Raw genomic sequence first — 24438 nt, 5'->3', positions numbered from 1 at the left:
AGCTTTAAATATTATATCTGAAACATCTGCTCTATAAAGGCCCAACTGTTTGCATTTATATGGCTGCTTCCATTGACTTTCATGGCTGTGCTCAGCACAAATGCAGCTCTGAAAAATAAATACATATCAGAACGCTTTTCAGAGTGGAAGGTCTGAGCGTGTACAGAGGAACTGTGTGGTGCCAAAGGTCACAGACAACAACAGTAATAACACGACCAATTATAATTCAGTGGAAGTCATATTCTACCCAGCGACAGCCGCTGCCGCTTCACCGGTATGTGGAATGTCAAAAATGTGCACTTTGCTTCTTTCTGTTTTTTTGCGGTTAGATTTTTTGTTCCTCTGTTGTGTCCCCGGACCACGAGGTGTCAGCTATATATACATTGTCACCCAGTGAGTGTTACAGGAAAAGAGTGACGGCCAGCGCTTTGTTCTCGCTGAAGCAGTGTGCTGTCACCTGCCCCCGTGCCCATCCCAGCCAGCACACAGCAAGAGCGGGGCACTGAACTCTGCAGTATGTCCAGGAAACATGTTTGCAGGATATGCACTTATCAATGTGTGCACACTTTCCCCCCTCTGACCACAGCTCTGTCCCCCGCTGGAGCCACGCGCAGGCCCAGAGGAAGAGCCGCTCAGAGGGGCCTTCGAGCCACCTCACGTCCTGCTTTCCTGTTTTCACACGCGTCCTGCTGATTGACACATGTGCTACTATATGCGTGACATGCACCAAAAAACAACTCAGTACCAAAAAATAAAAAAGACACAATGGATGAAGTATTTAAAATGGCTTTGTTCAATCGCTCCTGAGTCTGTTTGCTTGGGTATTCATCCAAAAGCAATAGGATAATCTGACAAAAACAAGTGTGATGAGATGAGTGAGACTCACGCGCCCGACAGCCAGACTGAGTGACACCGATACGTTTTGCCGCTGGTGTCTGTCATACCCATTTGCTCTCTGGATCACAGTGTCACTGCAGCTGAGGATGTGAGCCAACCAGAAGATGTCACCCTTCCCTCTGGGACACATTCTGAATGCCTGCACTCAGATGCTTTGGGTGACGTAACGTCCACCCTGTCTCCAAGCCCACCCTCATCCCTGCCAAAAACAAGGACTTGAAGAGACGTGATTCACCTCTGCGCTGCCTCATATCAGAGGCACCAGAGATGCACAGAGCAACACTTGCTACCTGTTGCCAAGCCAAGATAGGAGGAAACAGCAGGGCAAAATCCAGCTCAGTGATTGGAGGGAAAAAAACAGTGGTGCAGAATCAAACTCAGTGATTGGAAGACAAACAGCCTGTTCAGTTGTGTCAATCTGATATTGGAAGGGGCACAGCCATGCATACCACAAAGAAACTGAAGAAACTCATCTCTACCTGTTACTGCTACATTCAGGTTACTTAAACATAAACATATGAAACACAATTTCGTTGTACCCCACCGTGCAATAAAGTCTATTCTGATTCTGATATGAAACATATGAAACTACAGATGAAAGACGCCTGGGCTCATACAGGCGAGTCATTATAATGCACATCTTTTACACATCATCGGAGATAAGTTCCAGTCGCATCATGTTCAAGGCCTGATGCTCACGTACAGGACGACCAACAAAACTGCACCTACCGACCTGAACTCTCTGCTGCAAACCTATGTTCCCTCCAGACTGCTACGCTGAGCTATCGAACGGCATCTGGTGGTCCCGTCGCATCGCAGCGTAAAATCACTGTCCTGTCCTTTCGCCGCCATTGGGCCCCGATGGTGGAATGAACCTTCACACTTCATCCGTTCTGCCGAGTCCCTCTCTGTCTTCAAGAAACATCCGAGGACACAACTCTTCTGCCCTCACCTGAGCACCTGGAACGCTACTCCGTAAAGGAGCTTCTCATGTCTCAAACTGTCTCCATAGCTATGAGGAATCCGCAGTGTCTGTCCAGGTTGTGGGAGCTACAGTGGATGTGCGAGCACCGTGACACTTGGCTGACAAGAGAGCAGGATCTGGCATTTCCTTGATTAGTAAAACATTGATAGAGCATCCATTTTATAAAGTCCATATTTTGCACACTGCCCCGTGTGCAGACCTCCACGGGTCTCTACCCTTACACACTCACTCTTCATAGGTGCCTTTGCTGGAGAGGCTTTGATGGTACAGTGGGGCAGGGATCAGGTCTGTCCTCCAGGGGGCGATGGCTCTCAGTCATTAGACCGAGGACTGGCTACCCCATTCCTCTCTGCCCAGGCAATGTGAGGGCAAGAGTTTTGAGAAGTATTGGAGAATTAAAGGCATTCAGGAACCAGACATGGCAATTTTTTGTTGTTCACAAATGAACGTTACCTTACCAGAGATGGGAGATGTTTGTTGTGTCTGTGGACTTGTATTTATCATTTTTAAAACAGAAAAGAACAGTCTTTTTTCACTTCCCATTGCAGTCTGACCAATCAGTTATTGATATACTGATTTTTCACTGTATCTTGATGAAAAAAACTCTGACCAATTTTATATGAGGTGAAGCTTCCTGTAGTTGCGTGTCCAGAAAATTATGTTCGTTTTTAATTTTAACAGCCAGCTAGCCAGCATCCTAGTGTGGGATCTTCATGGTCCACAGCTATCCACATGATGTCATACTTGACACATTATGTCAGAGTCAGATCTCAAAATTGTGTTTTCTAGCTAGCAAACATCACTAGCTAGCTAGCCTCCTGTGCTAACTGATGCTTTTTCTAACAGCTACCTGGCTAGCTAACCTCACTAACTTTAAAATAGCTACATTAGCCCTGTTGCTTTGGCCACATTGTATTCCTGGCTCAGCTTCGGCAACATTCATGTGCGTGAAAGCCTAAACACGGTCACTCACGCACTCTCTACCTCTCTGTCTCCCTACCACCCTCCTCCCCTCTGGATATGGTATACCTACAAAGTCAGTCGCTAGATAAAACCTCATGAATTGTGAGTGACACTGGGAATAAATATGTCACTCCACAGTGTCAGGTCACAAGCATTTTCAAACTAGTCCAGCTGGCCTCCTATCATATTTGATCACATCTTCATTTACTGTGACAAAACTAAATTAGAAAAATAGCTAAATTCCTCTGACAGCGAGCAGTTGGACTGTATTCATGAATTACGGTTTCTGAAGAACTTGACAGATTATGATCTATCAGCTTTATTTGGCTGAGGGGGATGTATGGCTGTATGACTTTTCCAGGCGATCTGCATGGATCTGTAGTGAGGAGGTTAAGCATGCACCAAGAGTCCCAGGAGTTCGAGGGGCGGCGCTGCAGTACTCTGCGCAAAGTTGGAAGGGGCGCTCCCAAATTCCAGCCCTCTCCGGCTCCTGTGATGTTGAAACGGGGGGCTGCTGAAAGGGGTGCAGAGAATTCACTCGGCCAGACATGTGAGCTAGCGTGCCGGTTCTCAGGGCAGGAGAAAGCCAGCTGGGACTCCCTCACCCTATGGGCCATTCTACAGAGCCTCTCTGGGCTGCAGCACACTCCAAGCACACCAGCAGTCTGACAGACTGACAGACAAAGTGTCCACCGTCCTGCAGGCTTCAGCTCTGGGACTTTACATTTCCCATGGGTTCAGAAGAGACATATGCATTCATTCATTGATTCTCAGATACATATTCAAATATGACTGCACATACATGCCACATATTACAAAATGACCATAGTATCACACTAAAACAAGGAGAGAAAGGAGGGCTGGTGTGGAGGTTAGGCCCATGGACTGACACTTCTGCGGCATGCTGCATTGTTACGGTGGGTAACCCAACCCCTTGGTGAGGCCCCCTGCTACTTTAACACCATAATTACGGTTTCATTCTATGGTGCTTTACTGACAGGCCAAATGCAGCTATGCTGCAGTTATTTCACATAAAGTACAACTAAACATAAAGTGAAAGGATTAAGACCCTCTAATTCATTCAGCATCCCTCCCCTTCATGGCTCTTTCTCAGACTTTAAGGTCCACTGTCTATAAGTCAGAGCGCCACCCCTTTAAGACCGTTCTCTGTCTGTAAATCATACTACTGCCCCTTTAAGACCACCTGTCTCTCTTGCTCTCTAATTCAGACTATTGGCCCTTTAATGTCCCCTCTCTATTTAATTCAGAACCTGGCCCTTTAAAGCACTCTTTATATTTCAGTCCCCACCCCTTTAAGGTCCTCTCTCCCTCTCCTATTCAGGCTCTTGCTCCTTTAAGACACTCACTTTCATTCAGACCCCTTCCCCTTTAAGACCCACCTTCTAACTCAGACACGCATCCCTTTAAGGTTCCTGCTCTCACTTTTTCAGACTCTTGCCCCTTTATAAGGCCCCTCTCCATCTCATTCAGACCCCTATCCCTTTAAGGCCCCTTCTCTCTAACTCTTTCGGACTCCCGCCCCTTTAAGGCCCCATTTCTCTGCCTCATTCAGACCCCTATCCCTTTAAGGTCTCTTCTCTCTTTCAGACCCCCGCACCTTTAAAAAGCCCCCTCTCTCTCTCATTCAGACCCCCACCCCTTTAAGCTGTTCTCCCTCATCTACCCAGTGAGAGTGCTGCCAATTAGGGCAGCGTCGGGCGTCTGATGGCACAGCTTCAGAGGCCCATAGACTTCCACAGGTGCCTGAGGTCGGGCGAGGACAAGCATTCAGCTATTCAAATATACATTCATGGATTTCACTTCAAAGGCCAGCAAGAATTCTCAAATATTTTTCCCCTGCACTCCAGTTCCTTATTAACACATTTGAAAGGGAAACTGATTGAAGCACTAAAGCTAACAGGAAAAAGAGTACAGACAGCTGTTACTGCTTGAGAGTGATGGATCTCTGGAATTACAAGCTGGGAGCAATTTCATCTTTGAAAAAAGAAGTGCAACGTGTGGACAATTACGACTCCAGTCTACAGGGCAATTATTTTGACAGCTTTGGCTACCAGTGAATTTTCGATGAGAGAGGGTGATCTCGTTCTGCGACAGTGTGGGTGAAAAGTTCAGAATGTCATGTTTGTTCCACCATTTTTTCCACTGAACTGTGTCGATTACATAGAAACCACATGGCCATACATTTCAGAATGTTCAACAATCATGACTTGTAAATAAATAAATGTATAAGAATGTGTTTTATCACAATGCCAAGCACTGTTTGCAGGATTTTGTACCCAGAAGGCTCCGAGTTAAGATCTCCATTGGTAGCCATGCTAGTTGTGAACGGGAGTTAATTTTAACTGTTCCAGCTTAAATCCAGCTGCTGTGATCCAGGGCACTTCACACAGCAAATGATGTCATTCAATATTGATGAAGTGCTGGAATGTCTGTGCAACATCTGATTATCATTTAAAATCTAATGAAGAGTATGACAGCTGGTACAAACACAAGGATATCATAAGTTGACGGACAGACATGTAACATCCAGTAAAGGGTGAACAGACATTACCCCTTAGTCAACATTACTTTGTACCAATGGGAGAGTTTGCACACCTTTGCTGATATCCACCATTACAAGATAGTGATGTGATGTCTAATAAATATAAGTTTGATGCTTTCTACCTTTCATTTTATCTGAGAATATATCTGTCTATTCTACAGTTAAGTGTAGAATATAAGGAAATGTTGACCACATCCATATACAACATTTTTTTTCTATAACTTATGATGGTGTGTCCTTGAATGACTACAGCCGGATAGTGTTTTTTTTTCTGTGAAGATGTTAACATATTTACTGAATTAATTATACACTAATTTGTTGGATAATGACAAATTATTGCTTCCAAATGAAGGAAAGGCAAGCCTGAGTGCTGTTAATCTTGCAAAGGCATTTTGGCAGTATGAAATGAGACAGCTATGACCAAGGATGTGAAATGTGACTCATTCCCATTTGGAGCACAGCTTTCACATGCACTTTTCACATCTCACAGCACCCGCAGCGCAGTGTCCAGCCGGACGACCCATCCAGCCAGCATCAGCAGATTCACACTGCTTACACGATAATGACAGGAAAGCCTCACCCCCCATCGCTCAGCTTGTTCTGTTTTAGGTGCTAAACTGATTGTTTATTTAAGGTATCCCTGACAAGCAGTCAATCATGTGCCACCTTTTCCACCATCCCTCAATCCCTGCCCCATCTGGCAGGTCCACTGGCCTCCTCTCCCCACACAGGAAGTGGCCTGAAGACAGCTTCCTGCTCCTGGCAGCTTCCATCTACCTCACACAGCATGAGGAAATCTCAGCCCTCAACACACAAGCGAAACACACACACAGAAGCCTGCTGAAGCATCCTGCTCATTCTGCCAATCCACACCACCAACACTTCAACACAAGCGCCACGCTGGGCCTCAAAATGCAGGTACGCCATACTGATATGAAAAAATCATACCATGAAGGTCACAGATGGCCACAGAGACAGAGGAACCAGCACTTGTTGATAACAGAAGCATTTGCATGTGCTTTCCAGAAACACTGAGCATGCAGTCGGGTCCGTATGGTCTGAAACATACCCACGCAGTTGAAGAAAGGTTCCCTCTTGCATTGGCTGGAGCAACCGTCCCCATTTGCAGAGTTCATGTCATCACACTGCTCCCCCAGCAATCTGAAAGACAACATGGTCCTTCAGTTACACCGCTGAAACTCCAGAACAAAAATGCTTCAGCCGTCCAACAAATCGTCTCACCATCCCACTGTCAAAGATGATGATGTCATTGTGTACTACTGAATCATTCACCTTTGGATCCGACCGTCCCCACAGTAAGGCGCCCCCAGCTGGTGAGTGAGTGCTGGTGATGGTTCGCTCTCTGCTTTTCTAGAGACAGTCACCACTTCGTATGTATATACAGCATCAGGCTCCACATCCCTGGAGACAAATACAATGACAATAAGACAAAATACAGTATCAATGAAACATCTCTACAGCACTTGACTCAGAAACTATGCTGATAGGAATTCCACCAATGAGGTGGATCTGAACGAGATCAAAGACATCAGCAGATATCACAGGTAGTACCACTGCCTGCCCAATACCTAATAACTTGCCATAGCCTTAGGGTTATTCCAAACAGCAAACTGTTCTTGCAGCGGAATATTACATCATGTCCCTAGGACATGATGATAAGTTAATGAAATATCGCTACTTTTATGTTACAATGATCTGTCATTTTATTACAAACCTTCTGTTCATCTGTATCATACTGCTGTTATTGTTACTATTCATGATTATGAATTTCCAGTGTTATCATGTGATTTTATGATGAAGATCTTTTTTGATTTACTTAAGTATGTGCCTTGGCAATACTTAATAACGCAGACACATGCCAGTGCAAAATCTGAACTAAGCTGAATGGAGTGAAATGGAACTGAATGGAAGTGAGCAGAGTGCTTAAACATATGCAGAGGACCAATGGAAGGAAGGCAAAATCAGGGAGGCCAACATTCTTTCTGCACCACAGGAAGTCAAGTATGTCAGCAGACACAAACAAACGTCCAGATTCTCTTTTTCTGGCCCTTTAAAAAGTGAAACACAATATATTACACAATGTGCCAAAAAAAAAGTCAAAAGTACGATGACCCAAAGCCCAGAGCATGGTGGATATCCCTGTTTCAGCGGTAATTTCCAGCTTAGCGCAGGTCTGAACAGCACTACACAGTAAAAGCTCCATTGACTGTCATAAAACTGCTCAGGTGAGCTCTGTGTAACATTGGCCAATAAAACTGAACTCAGGTTAATACTAGACCAGCACTTTGTGAGAAACAGCAGCTTACCCACAGAATCAGGGTATCAGAGTCATCATAAGCAGCTACCTTCCCTTTGTCACACATGCCAATAGCCATGACCCCCATCCTCCCTTTAAATCACCCCAAAACACAAGCCCACTGCTAATGACAATAAACCTTACCATAGCAATTTGCAATCCTACTATGGCAATATTGCACGTTGCAAAGAGATAATGCATATAGCAAAATTTGAATCTTTAATCTAGGTCATAATCATTCTGAAATGTGTCATTTTCTCAGTTACAAAATGAATGAATCCCTGTAACTTGTCTTAGACAAAGGACAGACAGAACCACAGGTTATGCAATAAGCAGAAGCTTGCCATAGGTTAAGGAACATCAATTAGCATTAGCACATTCTACTGACAACATCAAATAGCATGTCCCTGAAGGACTTTCACAGAAAATCATTCTGATTATTACCATCATTATTATTGTTTGTATTCACATTAATGAATTATCACTGCTTTGTCAATTCTGTTACTCTTTCTTTGAACAGCACATGTTGCTTTGTCAGTACTTCACAGTGTATAGTCATGCTGTTTACAGAATATCTGGTGGAAGCCAACTGAAAGGGACTGAGACAGAGAGAGAGAACAGACACTGGGCAGAAGGAAAGGTGAAAGGGGTGAACTCGTGTCCTGCTGGAAATCGTGCTGCTTTCTAGGAAGACGGAAGAATCTAGGGTTTTTTTTCCTTAATTATCCTCAATGAAGCACTGAACTCTTCCAAGAACTACTCCCCCCTTCCCACCCACTCTCAACACTCCAGCTGTCTAAACCTGAACAAATAAATATATGTGAATACACTAATATAAACACACACACACACACACACACTTGCGTGAATAATTCCTGTATAAGGAGGTCATTGGCTCAGCAAAGACAGGAAGAGAATGGGATTGGAGGGAGGCCCATACAGTATGTGAGCACCTCTCGAAAGCACTATGTCCTGCACTGAGGACACACGATCTTCCCTCCTTATTCCCACACTCTCATTCACAACTCACCCTTCGATTTAAAATACAAAAAGCACAGGTGAGACACACTGTCTGTGCAAGCTTTTGACAAACCTCAATATACTCAATATTTACACCAGTGAATAAATAATATGGACATGATGTGTTGTTGTTGTGTGTGTGTGTGTATTAGCTTGGGGGAATAAGGGTTTTCACAGACACACAGCTATTCTTGTATTTCTTCCTGCCTTTCCCACTCACAAAGGCCTAAAAATGCATTAATCGTTCAGCAGATGAAGGTGGAACTTGTGGGTTGAACCCCCAACAATAGGTCACACGTCTCCTCTGAGATGCTTTTAAAAACTGTTAATATTCTTAATATTCAGACACAGAATTTATATCATGTCTCATTATTTTCTACTGGTTCCATCTATCCTCCCATACCCTTATAACAGTCCAACCCCTTTCCAGCATGAGTTGCCTTTTGAGAAAAAGACCTGCTCCATTCCCAATAACGCTGGAACAAGGACCAACCCATCGCTGTGAAAGCCATGGAAAAGGGGTATAATGAGCCAGCCTGGTTGCAGCTCTACAGTGGAAAAGGGGTAAAATGAGCCAGCCTGGTTGCAGCTCTACAGTGGGAAAGGGGTAAAATGAGCCAGCCTGGTTGCAGCTCTACAGTGGAAAAGGGGTAAAATGAGCCAGCCTGGTTCCAGCTCTACAGTGGAAAAGGGGTATAATGAGCTAGACTGGTTCCAGCTCTACAGTGGGAAAGGGGTATAATGAGCCAGCCTGGTTCCAGCTCTACAGTGGGAAAGGGGTATAATGAGCCAGCCTGGTTCCAGCTCTACAGTGGAAAAGGGGTAAAATGAGCCAGCCTGGTTCCAGCTCTACAGTGGGAAAGGGGTATGATGAGCCAGCCTGGTTCCAGCTCTACAGTGGGAAAGGGGTATAATGAGCCAGCCTGGTTCCAGCTCTACAGTGGGAAAGGGGTATAATGAGCCAGCCTGGTTCCAGCTCTACAGTAGAAAGGCAGTGTCTCTGCATAGACATTCCACAAGTTCCTCTGAGGCATGAGACGTATTTTCTGCACAATGCATTACTGATGTTGTGCACAGTAGTAATTAGTCAGCAAGGTGGCAGGCCATGTGAGACAGTGCTCCCTGTGAGCCCAGCTATACTGGCGAGAGACAGACGTCATACACACAACTTTTATTCAAACTGTTTACTACTCAGATAAGGTTTGGACTATCACCATATTTAGTAAACTGAAAAACGAAAAGGGCTCGCAGGTATGGGAACAGCTGTCTGATTCCAAGTTGATCTTTCGTTCTTACACACTCACTTACATACTAATAATACTCTTCATTCCGCAATAACACAATATGTAACATAAAATGCCCACATCATCTGACTTTTCTCCCTTTCATTACCCCTTTGGGCAACGTAAGCACTTTGCTGTTGATCACAAGCAACATAGTTAGCAACACAATAAAAAACCTTGACAAAACAGCACAACTAAGACAGAAAGAGTGCAATCAAAGTGAGCTTTCCATTGGTGGTGGGTTCATATGAGGTCAGCCATCCACCAACACTGTACAGCAAGTGGCAAAGAAACTTTTCAACATTCAGCTCCAGCCGTTTTTCAGCGTGAAACATTACTGGCATTTGGCATGAATGGAGACATAAGAGAGCTCTGAAACAGCCATGGAAGAAGGTGAGTAATGTTCTACCAACACAATGCACTGTTATGTCGCCCTGACATGCTGCACAGAGAACGCAGCCTTCAGCAGTCTTGGCACTGTCCACACCATTTCAGAATCATTTCACAAACAGCACTCTTTATTGCATTAGTGAGTCATTGAGAATAAAAGAAAACATAACTGTGAGAGACGTGAAACCATCAGAAACACGACCCCGCAATGTCACCAACACTTCACTCCAACAAGCCTCTGACACCTTCTGCAATGACATCACACCAAAACATCCAAGATCCAAAGCAGGGTTTTCTGGTGCGTCCCTCCCGTAGCCATGGCGATTAAAAATGAGGCCGATGTAGTGAAAGAGGGCAGATGAAAAGCAGGCGTGGGGCAGGGGCTGCATGTGGCACAGTCAGGCACATTCCCAGCCACATGGTTTTTACTACATGCCATGCTCCAGCATAGGAGTTCATTCAAGGCTTCCTCTTGTCCCTGCCACCATCAGCAACTGTGTCTCTCTTAGCTTTCAGAGACAAAATATCTCTCACATGTGGAATGCAGGAAAGAAAAGAAATGAAAAAGGCAAACTCTTTTCTTTCTTTACTAAAACTGTTCAAGGAATGCAAGCCGATTCAGAGCCACAGCATGCAGTGACAGATGTGATTGGGAATTGGGAGTAAGCCCCGATGCTGACGATGGATGGGCTCTACCCAGCACGCCTTTGCACGCTGCCTGCTGCTAATATAATGAAGCGACATGGTCTCTGAGGCACAGCGCAAGAAAGCAGCAACACTCCACACAGATGCCCAGTGAGAGTCTGTGACTGGAGCGCTGTATTTCACTGATTACAGGGCTCTGTGGCGCACCCTGGCCACACCCTGGCCACACCCTCTTCCATTCCATCACACTGCACAGGTTCTGCGGCTACAAGAGAGCGGGTGCACAGAACACAAGACAAAAAACTGCTGGAATAAAAGAGGAGGAAACCTTGAGAAGCAAATCAAGACAGCATGACCCAGACAGCTTTAGAACAAGCGGACAGTCCAAGACAGCAGAACCCTCCTGGTTTAAATCAAGCGGCATCATTTTCTTCTCCTGCCTGAAAAGGGAGGTGGAGAGGGATGGAAAACTTCAGTGACATCAACACAAAGGACCGGAGAACTGAAAGGTACGGCAGAGGGCAGAGGAAGGCTAAATGATTGCACAAGTAAATGGCACGGATACTGTGGGTGCTGGCACCCATCTGAATAGTCCGTAGATTTGTAATGTCTGAAGGTCAAAAGGGAGCAAGGGAGACACAGAGAGTGAGAGCTTGTTTCAACAATACAGTTATTATATATGCTTTTGTTTGTTTTTGTTATTTATACTGATAAAAGCCACTTAAGATGTTTGACTCCTTGGAAGAGAGGCGAGCACCCTGTATCCTCTGCAGTACCAGAAGCATTCTTCGACCTGACCTCAGGTCAGTGCAATAGGATAGAATCGCTCTAAGTCCTCTATGGCTCTGCAATGGCCAGGGGCTTTATAGGAAATTCAGCGTCAGGACTCTTCTCCTCATCATTGTTACGTCCCTGGTCTGGGGGCGATAGGGCACAACATAAACAGTGGATACCAGTCTCGTTCAGGAAAAAGTTCGTGGAGTGGAGTGGAGTAGTTTAGCTGTAGCTAAACACCTCCACCTTCTTGTTCCCCAACACCTGCCCCAGAAAGCCCTTCTCACCTTTAATCACTGTATTTCACACATTTTGATAAGACACAATAATTACACATTGAGGAAAAAGCTTATAGGTTTTTCCAAAACAAACTTGGGATTGATAAAACATTACATTTGGATGAATGACTGACTACATAAATACAATACCACAGTATTCTCTCTGGGTGGGCAACCTCAAGTTTAAATCAAGACCCTTGTGTATGCACGGGCCTGCATATATGTGAGCATCTCAGTGTGTCTGCTGTGTCAACACAGTAAGATTAGATTAGATTAGATTCAACTTTATTGTAATTACACATGTAACAAGTACAAGGCAACAAAATGCAGTTAGCATCTAACCAGAAGTGCAGTAAGCAGCAAGTGCAGAGGATATAGTACAGTTATATGTATGTACAGTATGAGATCACTGCTATGGACATTTTTTGTACAGATGGATGTATACATTATGAGGTCAGTAGCTATAGACAAATTTACAGATAGATATATACAGTGATATATACAGTGTATATAATATATGCTATGATATTTACAGTTGTATAATATATTAAATGGCTCTGGATTACAGATTACAAATAACAGATGGTATGTGTAGTAGCTCTGAATGGGTCAAAGAATAGTGCAGTATAAACTACAGTAAGCAACTGTGTCAAGTTATAGTATTATGTCAAGTTATAGTATTATAACTATAGTATTATAACTATATATATATATATATATATATATATATATATATATATATATATATATATAGTAAAACTGTAATTAGCTTCCTTGTAGCTTTGGTCTGTCCACAGGACTGCATGTTGTCATTACCAAATGAGTGACAACGAGGCCTTCTGACATGACACTTCTCATGCATTTGTGGTTTCCTGTCTGCAGTAACTCATAAAATACATGTCTTTCAGCCAACTGGTAAAAGTACATCACGGATTCACACATAACCGCATATGAAGTAATGACTGCATAACACAAAAGGAGCTGCCCATCTGCCTCAACCACAGAAAGCCAGAAACAAATAAGTTGCAATTAGAAAGAGAGAACAAAATGACCCCAATGTAAATCATCTTAACCAATAGTTATGCAAGTGCTGTGGAGACCTATCGCACAGGTTCAAAGCAATCTGACTGAGCTCCTAACAGCTGTCCAACAGAATCTACACTTACAAGCGTGGTAAAAGAACACACGTAAATGAAATAAGCTGATCAAAGCTGGGAGTCCTGCGAGAAGGAGAGTGGCCTCTGGATAAGCAGCTGCTGGCTGTCCCTGCAGATGCACAGCTGCTATGGACAGAGCTGCCGAAAGGAAAAAAGCAAGAAGCAAAAATAAGCTGCAAAGCAAACTGCTGATTTATGTGTGGAAGCAAAAACTGGAGGACATGTAATCCTGTCTTCTCTGGAGGTCTGGAGTGTGAGAGAAGGCTGAACACTCACTCACCTGCAGGCTGCCAGCGGCCCTCCTTATGCCTGCATACATGACCAAACAATGACCACGCAACTGACAGCACAGCTAATTCATGCTTAATAAAGTAATACTGTTGAGAGAAATCAGTGCACAGGAAGCCAAAGCACAATCTGAGGGCCCCGGGTTTACACCTGGGAGTCTGAGGGACCAGGGTTTACACCTGGGAGTCTGAGGGCCTGGGGTTTACACCTGGGAGTCTGAGGGCCCCGGGTTTACACATGGGAGTCTGAGGGCCCCGGGTTTACAGCTGGGAATCTGAGGGACCAGGGTTTACAGCTGGGAATCTGTGCTGACTGTGACCCACTACTGGCGAATGACAGTGCCGGTGTGCTTGTGTGATTACTAGATAACGCTCCTCCCCAAATCCCCCCAGTGGGAGACTGGTGTTTTCTGCTGTTTTGGTTCAAAGTGCGATAACTGTTTTTCAGCTCCTGGCCCAGGAATGCATGATAGCCAATGACATCATGGGCAGAGTCCCTCTGGGGGATGCCCTGCAGTGTGGGGGAGAGCGTTAAGGGGCATGTCCCGGGCTGCCAGGGGAGAGAGGAAAGCCTCTGGAACCATGCGTACCTGCTGATAAACACAGCAGACTGGAGGAGGGAGATCATTCCCACAGCACTTCATCAAGCTGCCCATTTGCTAGAGACCCCAGTAAGGAGTCCCAGCGTTAGAGCCAGAGGAGACCAGCTAAATGTTCGTAATCTCTGAGAAATGAATGTGGTCTAATCTTCCTGGTTTGAATGAATAAAAGTCTGTTTAGTCTTACAAAGATAACAGGCCCAATTTCTGAGAATGGAGCTGAGGTGTACAATCAGGGCATGCAAAGTCTTGATGCTACAACGTTTTGTGCAAGAGACACTGAGCGTGTGAAAAGGTCCGTTTAAGATACAAGAGAAAGAAATCTTTAAAGATGGTTTATCAACCTTTCCCCACAGCGCACAAATGTATGAAAGAAGCAACACTGAAGCATGACATTTTCTTATAGATATATTTGTTATGTTATTTTTGTTTTTTGTTTTGTGTGTAGCAGCTCTGAAAGCTGTCACTCAGACAGGCCGCACTGCTGATCTTAGGCTTCCCCTCACCAGAGGCATTCCATCTCCACAACAGTTACTACAGTAACCGTAGTAACAGTGCGGTCATCCAAATATTCTCTGATCGGTCGCTGAGATTTATGTATAACAATTCTCTGCTACCTGACTGGCCACATTTTCCCACGCAGCCCACTTTTGAGTAGTGGTTAATTCTACACAACTCAAATATAATACGGTTCTTACTTTTACAAGAGTAGGTATGCATATTGCAAAGGAAGTAACAGTTTTCACAGTAGAAACCCTTTCCGTTTCCTTCCAGAAGTATGTCACACTGTTGTCAGAATATGACATCTCCTCTCTAATGCAGGAGCAATGAATGGACACTTGATTTCTACTCCCTGCAATAAGCCATTTTTCAGTCTGAATATGAGCCTTCAAAGCATGCAAACAGGGATGAATGTCCTGCATTATTTGAGCCTTTACTCCGTATTGACATTTACTCAATAAATCAAAAATCACAGCTGGAGTTAAGTGGAAGTGTTCTCTCTTCATCCCAATGCTCTGAATGTACAGTGAAGCTGGTTATGAAGGTAGTTCAGTCAGCTGTTGAATATGAATTTCTAATTGCAACAAGACAAAAAATGCATATAAAAATACATGCATGGGGGCACGCTAGCTTATCGGTTATTCATTAAGTTATACTACCTCATACACTTAGAAATGTATTAGTTATGTCAAGAGACTTTCATGTCTACCTTCAATAGCTAAAGTAAGGAGCAATGTATCATTTATCAGGTTAAAGCAACATCATTAGATAATTATTCTTGACTGATCGTCAAGTCAGGAATCATTTAATTTGTTGTTTTTTTTTTGTTTTTTTGTTTTTTGCAGCCATGATTTTCCACATTGTTTCCCTTGAAACATTAAATAATCGTGCCATTTCTATAACTGGATGCACCTGCAAAGTCTGTTAGATCTCTCATGCTGATTTAGAAACTCAAATATTAAAGTGTTGATTTTAAAATGTGCTCTACAGCAGACACATACTATTAGTATTGGAATTAAGATCAAACATGTTTAGCATTTAGTTACTTCAAAATATGAGTTCTTTTTGATATGGTATTTCTGCTATCCAGCTCCAGAATCACCTACCACCATCCACTCACAACCCTGAGGACCCAGATGAAGTCTCCACATCCTACTGCTACACTCCATGACAGACTGTCACTCAGTGACTCATTAATCACTTGTGACATGTCGATTTTTGTGATATGTCTATTCTCACATATTTCCAGTTTATCTCTCTGTTAGCAAGGAATCAAGAAATACTTTTTCTTTTTTTAACATTCAGTCTCACTTTTACTGATTTTTGCTTTTTATTCCCTCTGGAAATAATGCTGTGTAAATTGTAATCTCATTAGATAAGAGTTGAGAATAGACATGGAATCGGTCCTCTGTTTCTTTGTTCACTTTTATTCTCAGGAAACATGCTCAGTTCAGATAAAACTTGTCACTCAAGCCACTTTCATCAGCACTAACTTCATAAATATGTATTGGTTTATCACTGTTTTATTTCACTTTCACACACATTCAAAAGGGGGGCGGGGTGGCTAATTTTTTTAGTGGCATTACAGCACAGCCGCACTACACTAAGCAGGCGTGAATTCACTCCTCAGAATCACAGTGCACATCACACACAGTGTCAGACTTACAAATCAGTGCTAGAGACAGCAAAGTGCTTCCCAGGTCACGGGGGTTTTTACAAGCCTATTTTTTGTGCCGCATGTGCCAGAAGTACCTGAACAAATCCCTTCAGTAAGTCAGTTATTTGAGCTACAGATTTATTTTGATAACGTCACAGGAGGTGACTGCCACCCGCCATCTGCCTCCACCTGTGTCTTCAACAGAGTGTGGACTGTTCTTAGCCACCCTGAACAAGCAGATCTCTCCAAAGCAATGGCCGAGGAAGACAGCTGTATGCAGAGGAGGAATGTGGATTAGAGGGGGAGGGTCTGAGGCCACAGAAACAGAAGGGGATCCACAGGAGGAGAGAGGGGCTGACTAAAGAACTTCCAAACTGCTCCTGAGCCAAGCCCTAACCCATAGCCCCTTACACAAGCTCTCATTTCTGACAGACCCAGCAAGCATGTGGAAACACTGTTCTACACACCCCACTAAAGACACAACACTCTCCACACCTCTCCTCCTCACCCAAAACACACCACATCTTACACACTACACAACACTCTCCACACCTCTCCTCCTCACCCAAAACACACCACATCTTACACACTACACAACACTCTCCACACCTCTCCTCCTCACCCAAAACACACCACATCTTACACACTACACAACACATCACAGCACAGAGACAGCTAACACCACCACAGCAGAGATGCCTTAGGTAATAAGACAATACATGTCATGGTAGGTCAGAACCTCAAAGCACACATTCCTCTTTTCCACCCAAAGGTATTCACACAGAAAAGGGAATCTCTCATGAAGGAATAAGCCACATCTTTCTCCTGTTTCCTTTGTGTCCACTATCAAGACCAAGAAAGAAAGTTGGAGAGGAACAGCAGAAGTGTCAGTGATCTGGCCACCACTTGCAGAAGTGCTCTCATTAGCAGCACGTTTCTGTTCACTGGTGACAGCCTTGATTAGCGTTGCTTTCTCTGAACCAATAAACGAATGCTGCTCTCCCAGCCAAGCAGCTGTGCACCTGGGGGCTCTGTGCGGCTGTGTGATACAGGACAGCCTGCCACACGGGCCACATTTGCCTCCCTATTTCCTCTGCAACATGAAAATAGCCTGTCATTAACAGCAAAACAGCAGCAAGGAAGTGGAGATGCAGCAGCCGCACACATGGAAGTGGGAACCTTTGCTTTCATACTCACTCAAGAACCAACGCAACTGGTGGAGCCTAAGCCTATGGCATGGACAGGGAGGAGGGCCAGCTGCCACAACTGGAGAGGGGTGTGTTTCCCCTGCCAGCAAACCACAGACCGACAGCAGTTATCATTACATAGGAGACACTTCACAGTGCTTATGGCTCTGAAAAAACAGTTTCTGACACCCTGATGACAATTCATGATGTGTACCTCCAGAGACTCTCAGTACCACTTGCAGGAAGAGATTCAAGCAAGAAAGAGATTCAAAGAGCTACGTCCTCAGTGTACCACAGGCTTGTTGTCTGAGATGGAAAGTGCAAACAGGCAGCTCACCTACACTGTGGGCACATCAAAGCTCTATCACCTTGCTTTAGCCAATGAGCCCTCACCGGAGGCGCTCCCCCGGGGCAACTAGGACTGCGTTTCAAGTTGGCGTTCACCCCATCCAGCGTACAAAGGGGCCAGAGCCAAAGAAAAGAAATTGAAGGGGGAAAATAGGCCAGGCCTGACTGAATGGACTCCCACAAGGTAATACCGTGCACTCCTGCACGTTTTGAATTAATGAGTTTCCTGGACTTCAGACTCCAGCTAATGCTCTGCAGAGAGATCCCTGGGAAATTCAGGGCCATTCCTGGAAAAACGCTCCCGGCGAAGCCGTCTCAAGCACCAGTCGACCACCGTCCACAATTTAGGAATACCGTTCCACAGGCAGGCCACACAATCTAATGCCCTTCTTTGAGAGTCTCTCTCAAACAGCTCTCCCTCTTCCTCAATAGAATTTAAAGGATATTGTATGAGAGAGAGAGGGAGCGACAGAAAGAGGGAGGGAAAGAAAGGCACACAGAGAGGCAATGAGGAAAGACAAAGAGAAAGGGAGAGGAGAGAGAGAGGGAGGTGAGAAAAAAAAGCAAGGAGAAGGAGAGAGACAAAGACAGAGGGAGTGAGAAAGAGAAGGGAAGAACAAAAGCAAAAGAGTATGAGGGACAGATGGGGAGCATGCAGAACTACAGAACATAAGAAATGAGAAAAACGTGTTTTGATATGGAACGAATCAACGGAATTAGGCTTGATTTGATTCAATACGATTCAGTAGAGCTTAACATTTGTTACATTTTCGCATTAATTTTCATTTGTGAATAAAAATCAGCCAATTCTAGTAATGTTGCTAATGAAAATGCAGTGAAATCCAACAAAGTGCTTCTCTTTCTGTAAGGGACAAGAAGACTAAATGTACAATTTAAAAATGAAGTGAGTTCAGTGATGTTTTCCACCTGGCTAGCCAGTGCCCTTTGTATCAACAGTTATCAACAGGTATAGCAACAGGTATCAACAAGGCAAAAACAAATTGAACAGATGAACAAACATTTAGACATATTATGAACCCTTGAAGACACTCTCACACGTGTCACATTACATTTTGACCAATTCACGCTGTCAGTTTGGAAGCCAGTGTGTCTGTGTAACTTGTGAACCGATTTTTGATCCATATCAGTGAATCATTACATCCCTATCAAGGGAAGGCACAGACCAATGAGACAGGAGAGAACTCTTTAGCCTTGCTGACATGCTAGGTAGGTACCCTACAGGAGAAAAGCAGATCTTTGCTTTACTAGTACAAAGAGTTCCACTGCAATGCCTCCTCTTAAAATAAAGATTAAAGAGTTGTCACACTTTAGGACAGAAAGGCTTCCAATCGTTTGTTCATTCACGCATTCATTCCAACATGAGGTACAATATTTATCAATGAAATCCTTTGTCAGGCGTTTTTAGGGGCCAAGACAAAAAACAAAAAGCTTTAAGCTTGGAATCATGTTGTGTCTGTGCTCTGGTTGCTACACTAAGGAAAGACAAAAGTGTAACTTGCAGATTGCGTTGATTACACTGCAGAGACTCAGAGAGAAGGCTTTTCACTCACTCCTTCACTCATGCAGTGAGACCTCCTCTCTCTATCGACACATGCACAGTCCTTTCAAAAAGGCACACTACTAAACTGAGAAATCAAACAGAGAAGCTAAGAGAGGGCAACTCTTCTCTTTTCTTTTGAAGGCAAAGCAATGAGAGTGTGCTGAGGGTGGTGAAGAAGGCAGAGGGTGTCCATTTGTGTGTGTGTGTGTGCGTAGGGGGGAACAGCAGCAGAAAGCGTGCGGCTCTAGCTGGAGCATGGTGGACAGATTTACTCCACTGTGTCAGGGTCGGGGTGTAGGGGTCATCCTCTTGCACCCTGTGAATATGTTTACATGCATGAGCGACCTAATGCCTCCTGTCTCCCGGGCTTTGAGTGATCTCTGGCTACCAGAGTCCCACCCTGAGTGCCATCAATCACACCCAGGCCACCGGAGAAAGGAAAGCGCTCAGCCTCTTCAAACGCACGCTCTGGGCTTTAAGGTTAGACCTGAGGAAAATTGATGGGCGCCCCCATGGGGCAGGAAGCCAGGTACCTCTTTAGTGTGCAAACTCTCAAATAACAAAAAACCCCGGTGTGAAATGCTGCGGGCTGACCTGAGCTCCTCACCCTGGGGTTGGGTCCCACATCCTCAGACACCCAGATAAATCACAGCACCATTGCACACAACGGGGAAAAGAGTGCAGCCGGCTCACAGGAACTGCGGGAAGGCCGCTTCACCCCAGCCCCGAACACAAACACTGCTCCATGATCCTCCAGCCAAACTATCACTTGTGCCGGAGCACAGAAGAGAGCAGCAGAGGAGCGCACGGTGGATGCAGGCACCGCATTCCCCCAGGGGGACATGATGCAGGCACCGCATTCCCCCAGGGGGACATGATGCAGGCACCGCATTCTCCCAGGGGGACATGATGCAGGCACCGCATTCCCCCAGGGGGACATGATGCAGGCACCGCATTCCCCCAGGGGGACATGATGCAGGCACCGCATTCTCCCAGGGGGACATGATGCAAGCACCGCATTCCCCCAGGGGGACATGGAGAGAAGGTGATGGCAGTATGGGGCGCCACAGCACTCCCTCAGTGTCCTCCACAAGGAGAATCAACAGATCCAATGAAATGAGGTATAAGCACGTAGGAACCTGCCATATTGCAAAGCAAGACCAGAACAGAGCACAGCACATCTGATGGGTGGATTGGTGGGCTTGCACTTCACAAACTATATCTGCAGCGTAGGAAAGATATGGTGCACGGAGGGGTTGTACTACACACGTCACAGCTACAGACAGAGCTCAGAGGGGTTGTAGTGCCGTGAATATTAAATCACTCACTCATTCAGGGGCACAGAAGCACAGAGAGCACAATTAAAGATGTGGAGTGAACATGCAGGACACGGAGGCATGCAAAGTGAGCTTACCTGTCCACGTATCTGCGGCTGGTGTCAGAGAGCAGAAGGCCGTGGGGGGCGTGGGAGAAGGCTGGCTGGCGCAGCAGGCGATAGTGGAGGGGCTGGCAGGCCTGGCAGAGGGAGCAGTCGGGTTTAGAGGCCAGCAGGGTGGCGTCGATCTCCAGGTGCTGCTCTGTGGTGAAGAACTGCACGCCGTACACCTCCTCCTTTATGTCCAGCTTCAGGGTGAGAGGTGTGTCGCAGAAGACGTTGCGCGGGCCCAAAGAAACATTTTCACCGCTGACCGTGAGCAGCAGGATGTTGTGGATGGCAGGCAGCTGTGTCTCCTCGGGCGAGAAGAAGGTGACCCACACAGTGAGCGAGTCGGGCACCAGCGGGTACTGGAACTCCAGCTGCAGCATGCAGCCCTGCAGCGGGCACGGGGGTGAGCCCACGCTGCTCGAGTCCATGCCCGCGTTGGGGCTCCACGTGCGAACGCTGGGCTCACAGGCCTGCTCCACGTCCGGGGGTCCTGGGGGGGAGGCCCAGCACATTACGCACACATCTATCCTAACCTGCTCCTCTCACATCACACACAATGGCAATACATGGCATAACCATTCACTTTGTGTACTTATATGGGATTTAACGCAGAAAATCCTGCACATATAATCCTCAAAACCAACAACCATCTGTTTCTGTGTCTCTCTGTCTACCCGTCTCTGTCTGTTTGGCAATATCTATCTATCTGTCTACCTCTCTACCTATCTGCTACATTGAGAAGTTTGTATAAGGTATTTGAATGGTGATGAGATCAGGCCACACATCAACATGCATAACATCTTCCCTAAATGACAGGTAATCTACAGATGAACAGGTGTATGCCTAAATGACAGGTAACCTACAGATGAACAGGTGTATGCCTAAATGACAGGTAATCTACAGATGAACAGGTGTATGCCTAAATAGGCATTCAGAAACCTTCTGTAACATGCACACATGAAAGAAAAACATATCTGCAACTGTACAACATCCACTGGGCAAAGAAAAAAGATCTGACTAAAAAGAACAAACTGTGTCACTTCCCATAACCATGTGGTCATTCGCTAATTTCTGGCAGGGAACCAAGCCATTCTCTCTGAAGCTGTGGGGTGGTCAGAGTGAGCTGGCTGCTGGGGGAGGGGGGGCTCTCATACAGGAGCCTCTCTAAGTCTGATGTACACCAGGGGAAATTGCCACAATTGGTCTTTTTGGAAATTTTAATAGATGTGGTCCCTTGCTCTCTCACAGTAAAGGCAATGGCACGATGGCCCAGGGGCCCATGGAAAGGCTTCCCCTTCAGAAGGCCTTCAGGGCGGCCGTATTCAGAGTCAGCGTTCACCGTGACATGCTTAACATTCACCACAGCGTTCACCATGACGTGCTTAACATTCACCACAGCCTTGGACTGCTCTCTGTACCCCACACACCCCCGCTTTTACTTTTGTACAATTCCAAACTGGCAACTGCAAAGCACATTTGCTAACCTCATTTCCGGGACATAGAAAAAAAACATTCTACATTTAATCAACATTTCCAGTAAATATTATCACAACACTTGCACAGCGCTAAAGAAAAGGAATAAGTGATAACTGAAGCTACTGACATGGCCCTCTCAACCTCTATGGCATGTATGATGTCTGCTCTGAGGAGCAGTGCGTATTGTTACTGCATCAGTACTGTGTATCTGGGGGCACCAAAGCCAATGCAGGAATGATGTTGATTGTTCTTTCCTCTTACAGCATTTTCTATGGTGAGTGCTTATCCATTTACCGCTGAGGTTCTTTTTTTTTCTTCAAAAAATGCAACAGGTATAGGTGTGTCAGCACCTTTCCCAGCCAGTCCCTGGAGCTTTAGCTCGGTACATCTTGCTGTGTGGGGTGGCTCCCCCCTGCCTCTCTCTCCACAGAGCTGCCACAGTGCTTTGGTTTTGCCTTATGTGAGTCTCTCTTATGTCTCTCGGGTCGGGAAATCCCTACAGAGTAAACCCTATGCGACTTGCAGCTGTGCTTTGCTTGTAAACAGAATGTGGCTGATTCCACCTACAAACCGATTCCCGATGTGTTAGAATGCTCCATGCTTGGGTAAACGCTGCTGTTCGGACAAACTGGCTGAGCCTGTCTCATCTGACTACAGCGCTCCTACGTTGCCGTATGCTTGGGATAGGAATGCGTTTTGCTTCCCTCTGACCGTGATCAGCAATTGCGCAAAACAACCACACAGTGAGTGCAGGCCAGACGAGCGTCAGGGCCTGCTCACACGTCACGCAGCTGGCTTGCCACACTTGCGCCAGCAGTGCATGTGGGATTACACATGCTTCCTAACCTAAGGGACAGCACTAACTAAACCTCAATGTTTTATTAACGTCACATTGTGCTTACTGGAATTATCTACTATTAACAACTGTTTATAGTGACAGGGTGGCCCTCAAAATGACTACAAGAACAAACTAAAAGCAGACTCAGCGTGGAGAAGAGTGCGGCTGCCAAAGAGAGAAGCTTTCTGAAATTTAAATATAGTACTTGCTTTGATTTATGCCATAAAGCAAGATATTTACATGAGCCAAGCATTCTCATCTCCTAAGTTGGTTCCACCCTCTAGCAGCCTTGACTCAAACAGCACACCTAGTAATAGCCATTCAATATGATCTTCACATGACCTGCACTACATTGGTGAAACATTCAGCTTAGCCATGTAAAAGTGAAAGCATCACAATGTTCATCCATAAAGACCAGGTTAGGTTTACCTTAAAATGTGGTTTTTGTTGGTATTTTTTATAATTATTTTCTATGCTTTCTCAGTCAGCTTCACTGCTTCCAAACCAAACTGTACCCCCCGCCATGTATTTGACAACTACATTTGTAGCATTGTGTCCCTACCATAACCACAAGACTTTGGAGGAGACCCATTGGGTTAATCTATGAACACTCAAGTATTTCTACTTCAGCAGGGTAGAGGGGTACACTTCTGAGCATTAAACTGTCAAGCAACACAAAGACACATGGAGAGGATAAGGACTGAGGAGAGGACAAGGAGAGGATAAGGACTGAGGAGAGGACAAGGAGAGGATAAGGACTGAGGAGAGGACAAGGAGAGGATAAGGACTGAGGAGAGGACAAGGAGAGGATAAGGACTGAGGAGAGGACAAGGAGAGGATAAGGACTGAGGAGAGGACAAGGAGAGGATAAGGACTGAGGAGAGGATAAGGAGAGGATAAGGACTGAGGAGAGGACAAGGAGAGGATAAGGACTGAGGAGAGGATAAGGAGAGGATAAGGACTGAGGAGAGGACAAGGAGAGGATAAGGACTGAGGAGAGGACATGGAGAGGATAAGGACTGAGGAGAGGACATGGAGAGGATAAGGACTGAGGAGAGGACAAGGAGAGGATAAGGACTGAGGAGAGGACAAGGAGAGGATAAGGACTGAGGAGAGGACAAGGAGAGGATAAGGACTGAGGAGAGGACAAGGAGAGGATAAGGAGAGGATAAGGACAAGGAGAGGATAAGGAGAGGAGAGGACAAGGAGAGGATAAGGACTGAGGAGAGGACAAGGAGAGGATAAGGACTGAGGAGAGGATAAGGACTGAGGAGAGGACAAGGAGA

General features: G+C 45.4%; 1 protein-coding gene across 1 annotated transcript in view; it reads right to left on the bottom strand.

The window, feature by feature from the left end:
- Positions 1-24438, bottom strand: part of pappab (pregnancy-associated plasma protein A, pappalysin 1b) — a 126525-nt gene that overhangs the window by 62726 nt on the left and 39361 nt on the right. The window contains exons 7-9 of the mRNA XM_036527279.1: positions 20827-21328; positions 6702-6830; positions 6478-6569 (exon numbers count right to left, since the gene is read on the bottom strand). Of these exons, the coding sequence (XP_036383172.1) occupies positions 6478-6569; positions 6702-6830; positions 20827-21328 (723 nt within the window). The remainder of the gene's footprint in view (positions 1-6477; positions 6570-6701; positions 6831-20826; positions 21329-24438) is intronic.

This window comes from Megalops cyprinoides, chromosome 4 (assembly GCF_013368585.1).
Source record: "Megalops cyprinoides isolate fMegCyp1 chromosome 4, fMegCyp1.pri, whole genome shotgun sequence".
In the NCBI taxonomy this organism is placed as follows: domain Eukaryota; kingdom Metazoa; phylum Chordata; class Actinopteri; order Elopiformes; family Megalopidae; genus Megalops; species Megalops cyprinoides.
Note: the sequence above shows the minus strand (reverse complement) of the source record. Positions and strands in the feature narration are given on the sequence as shown.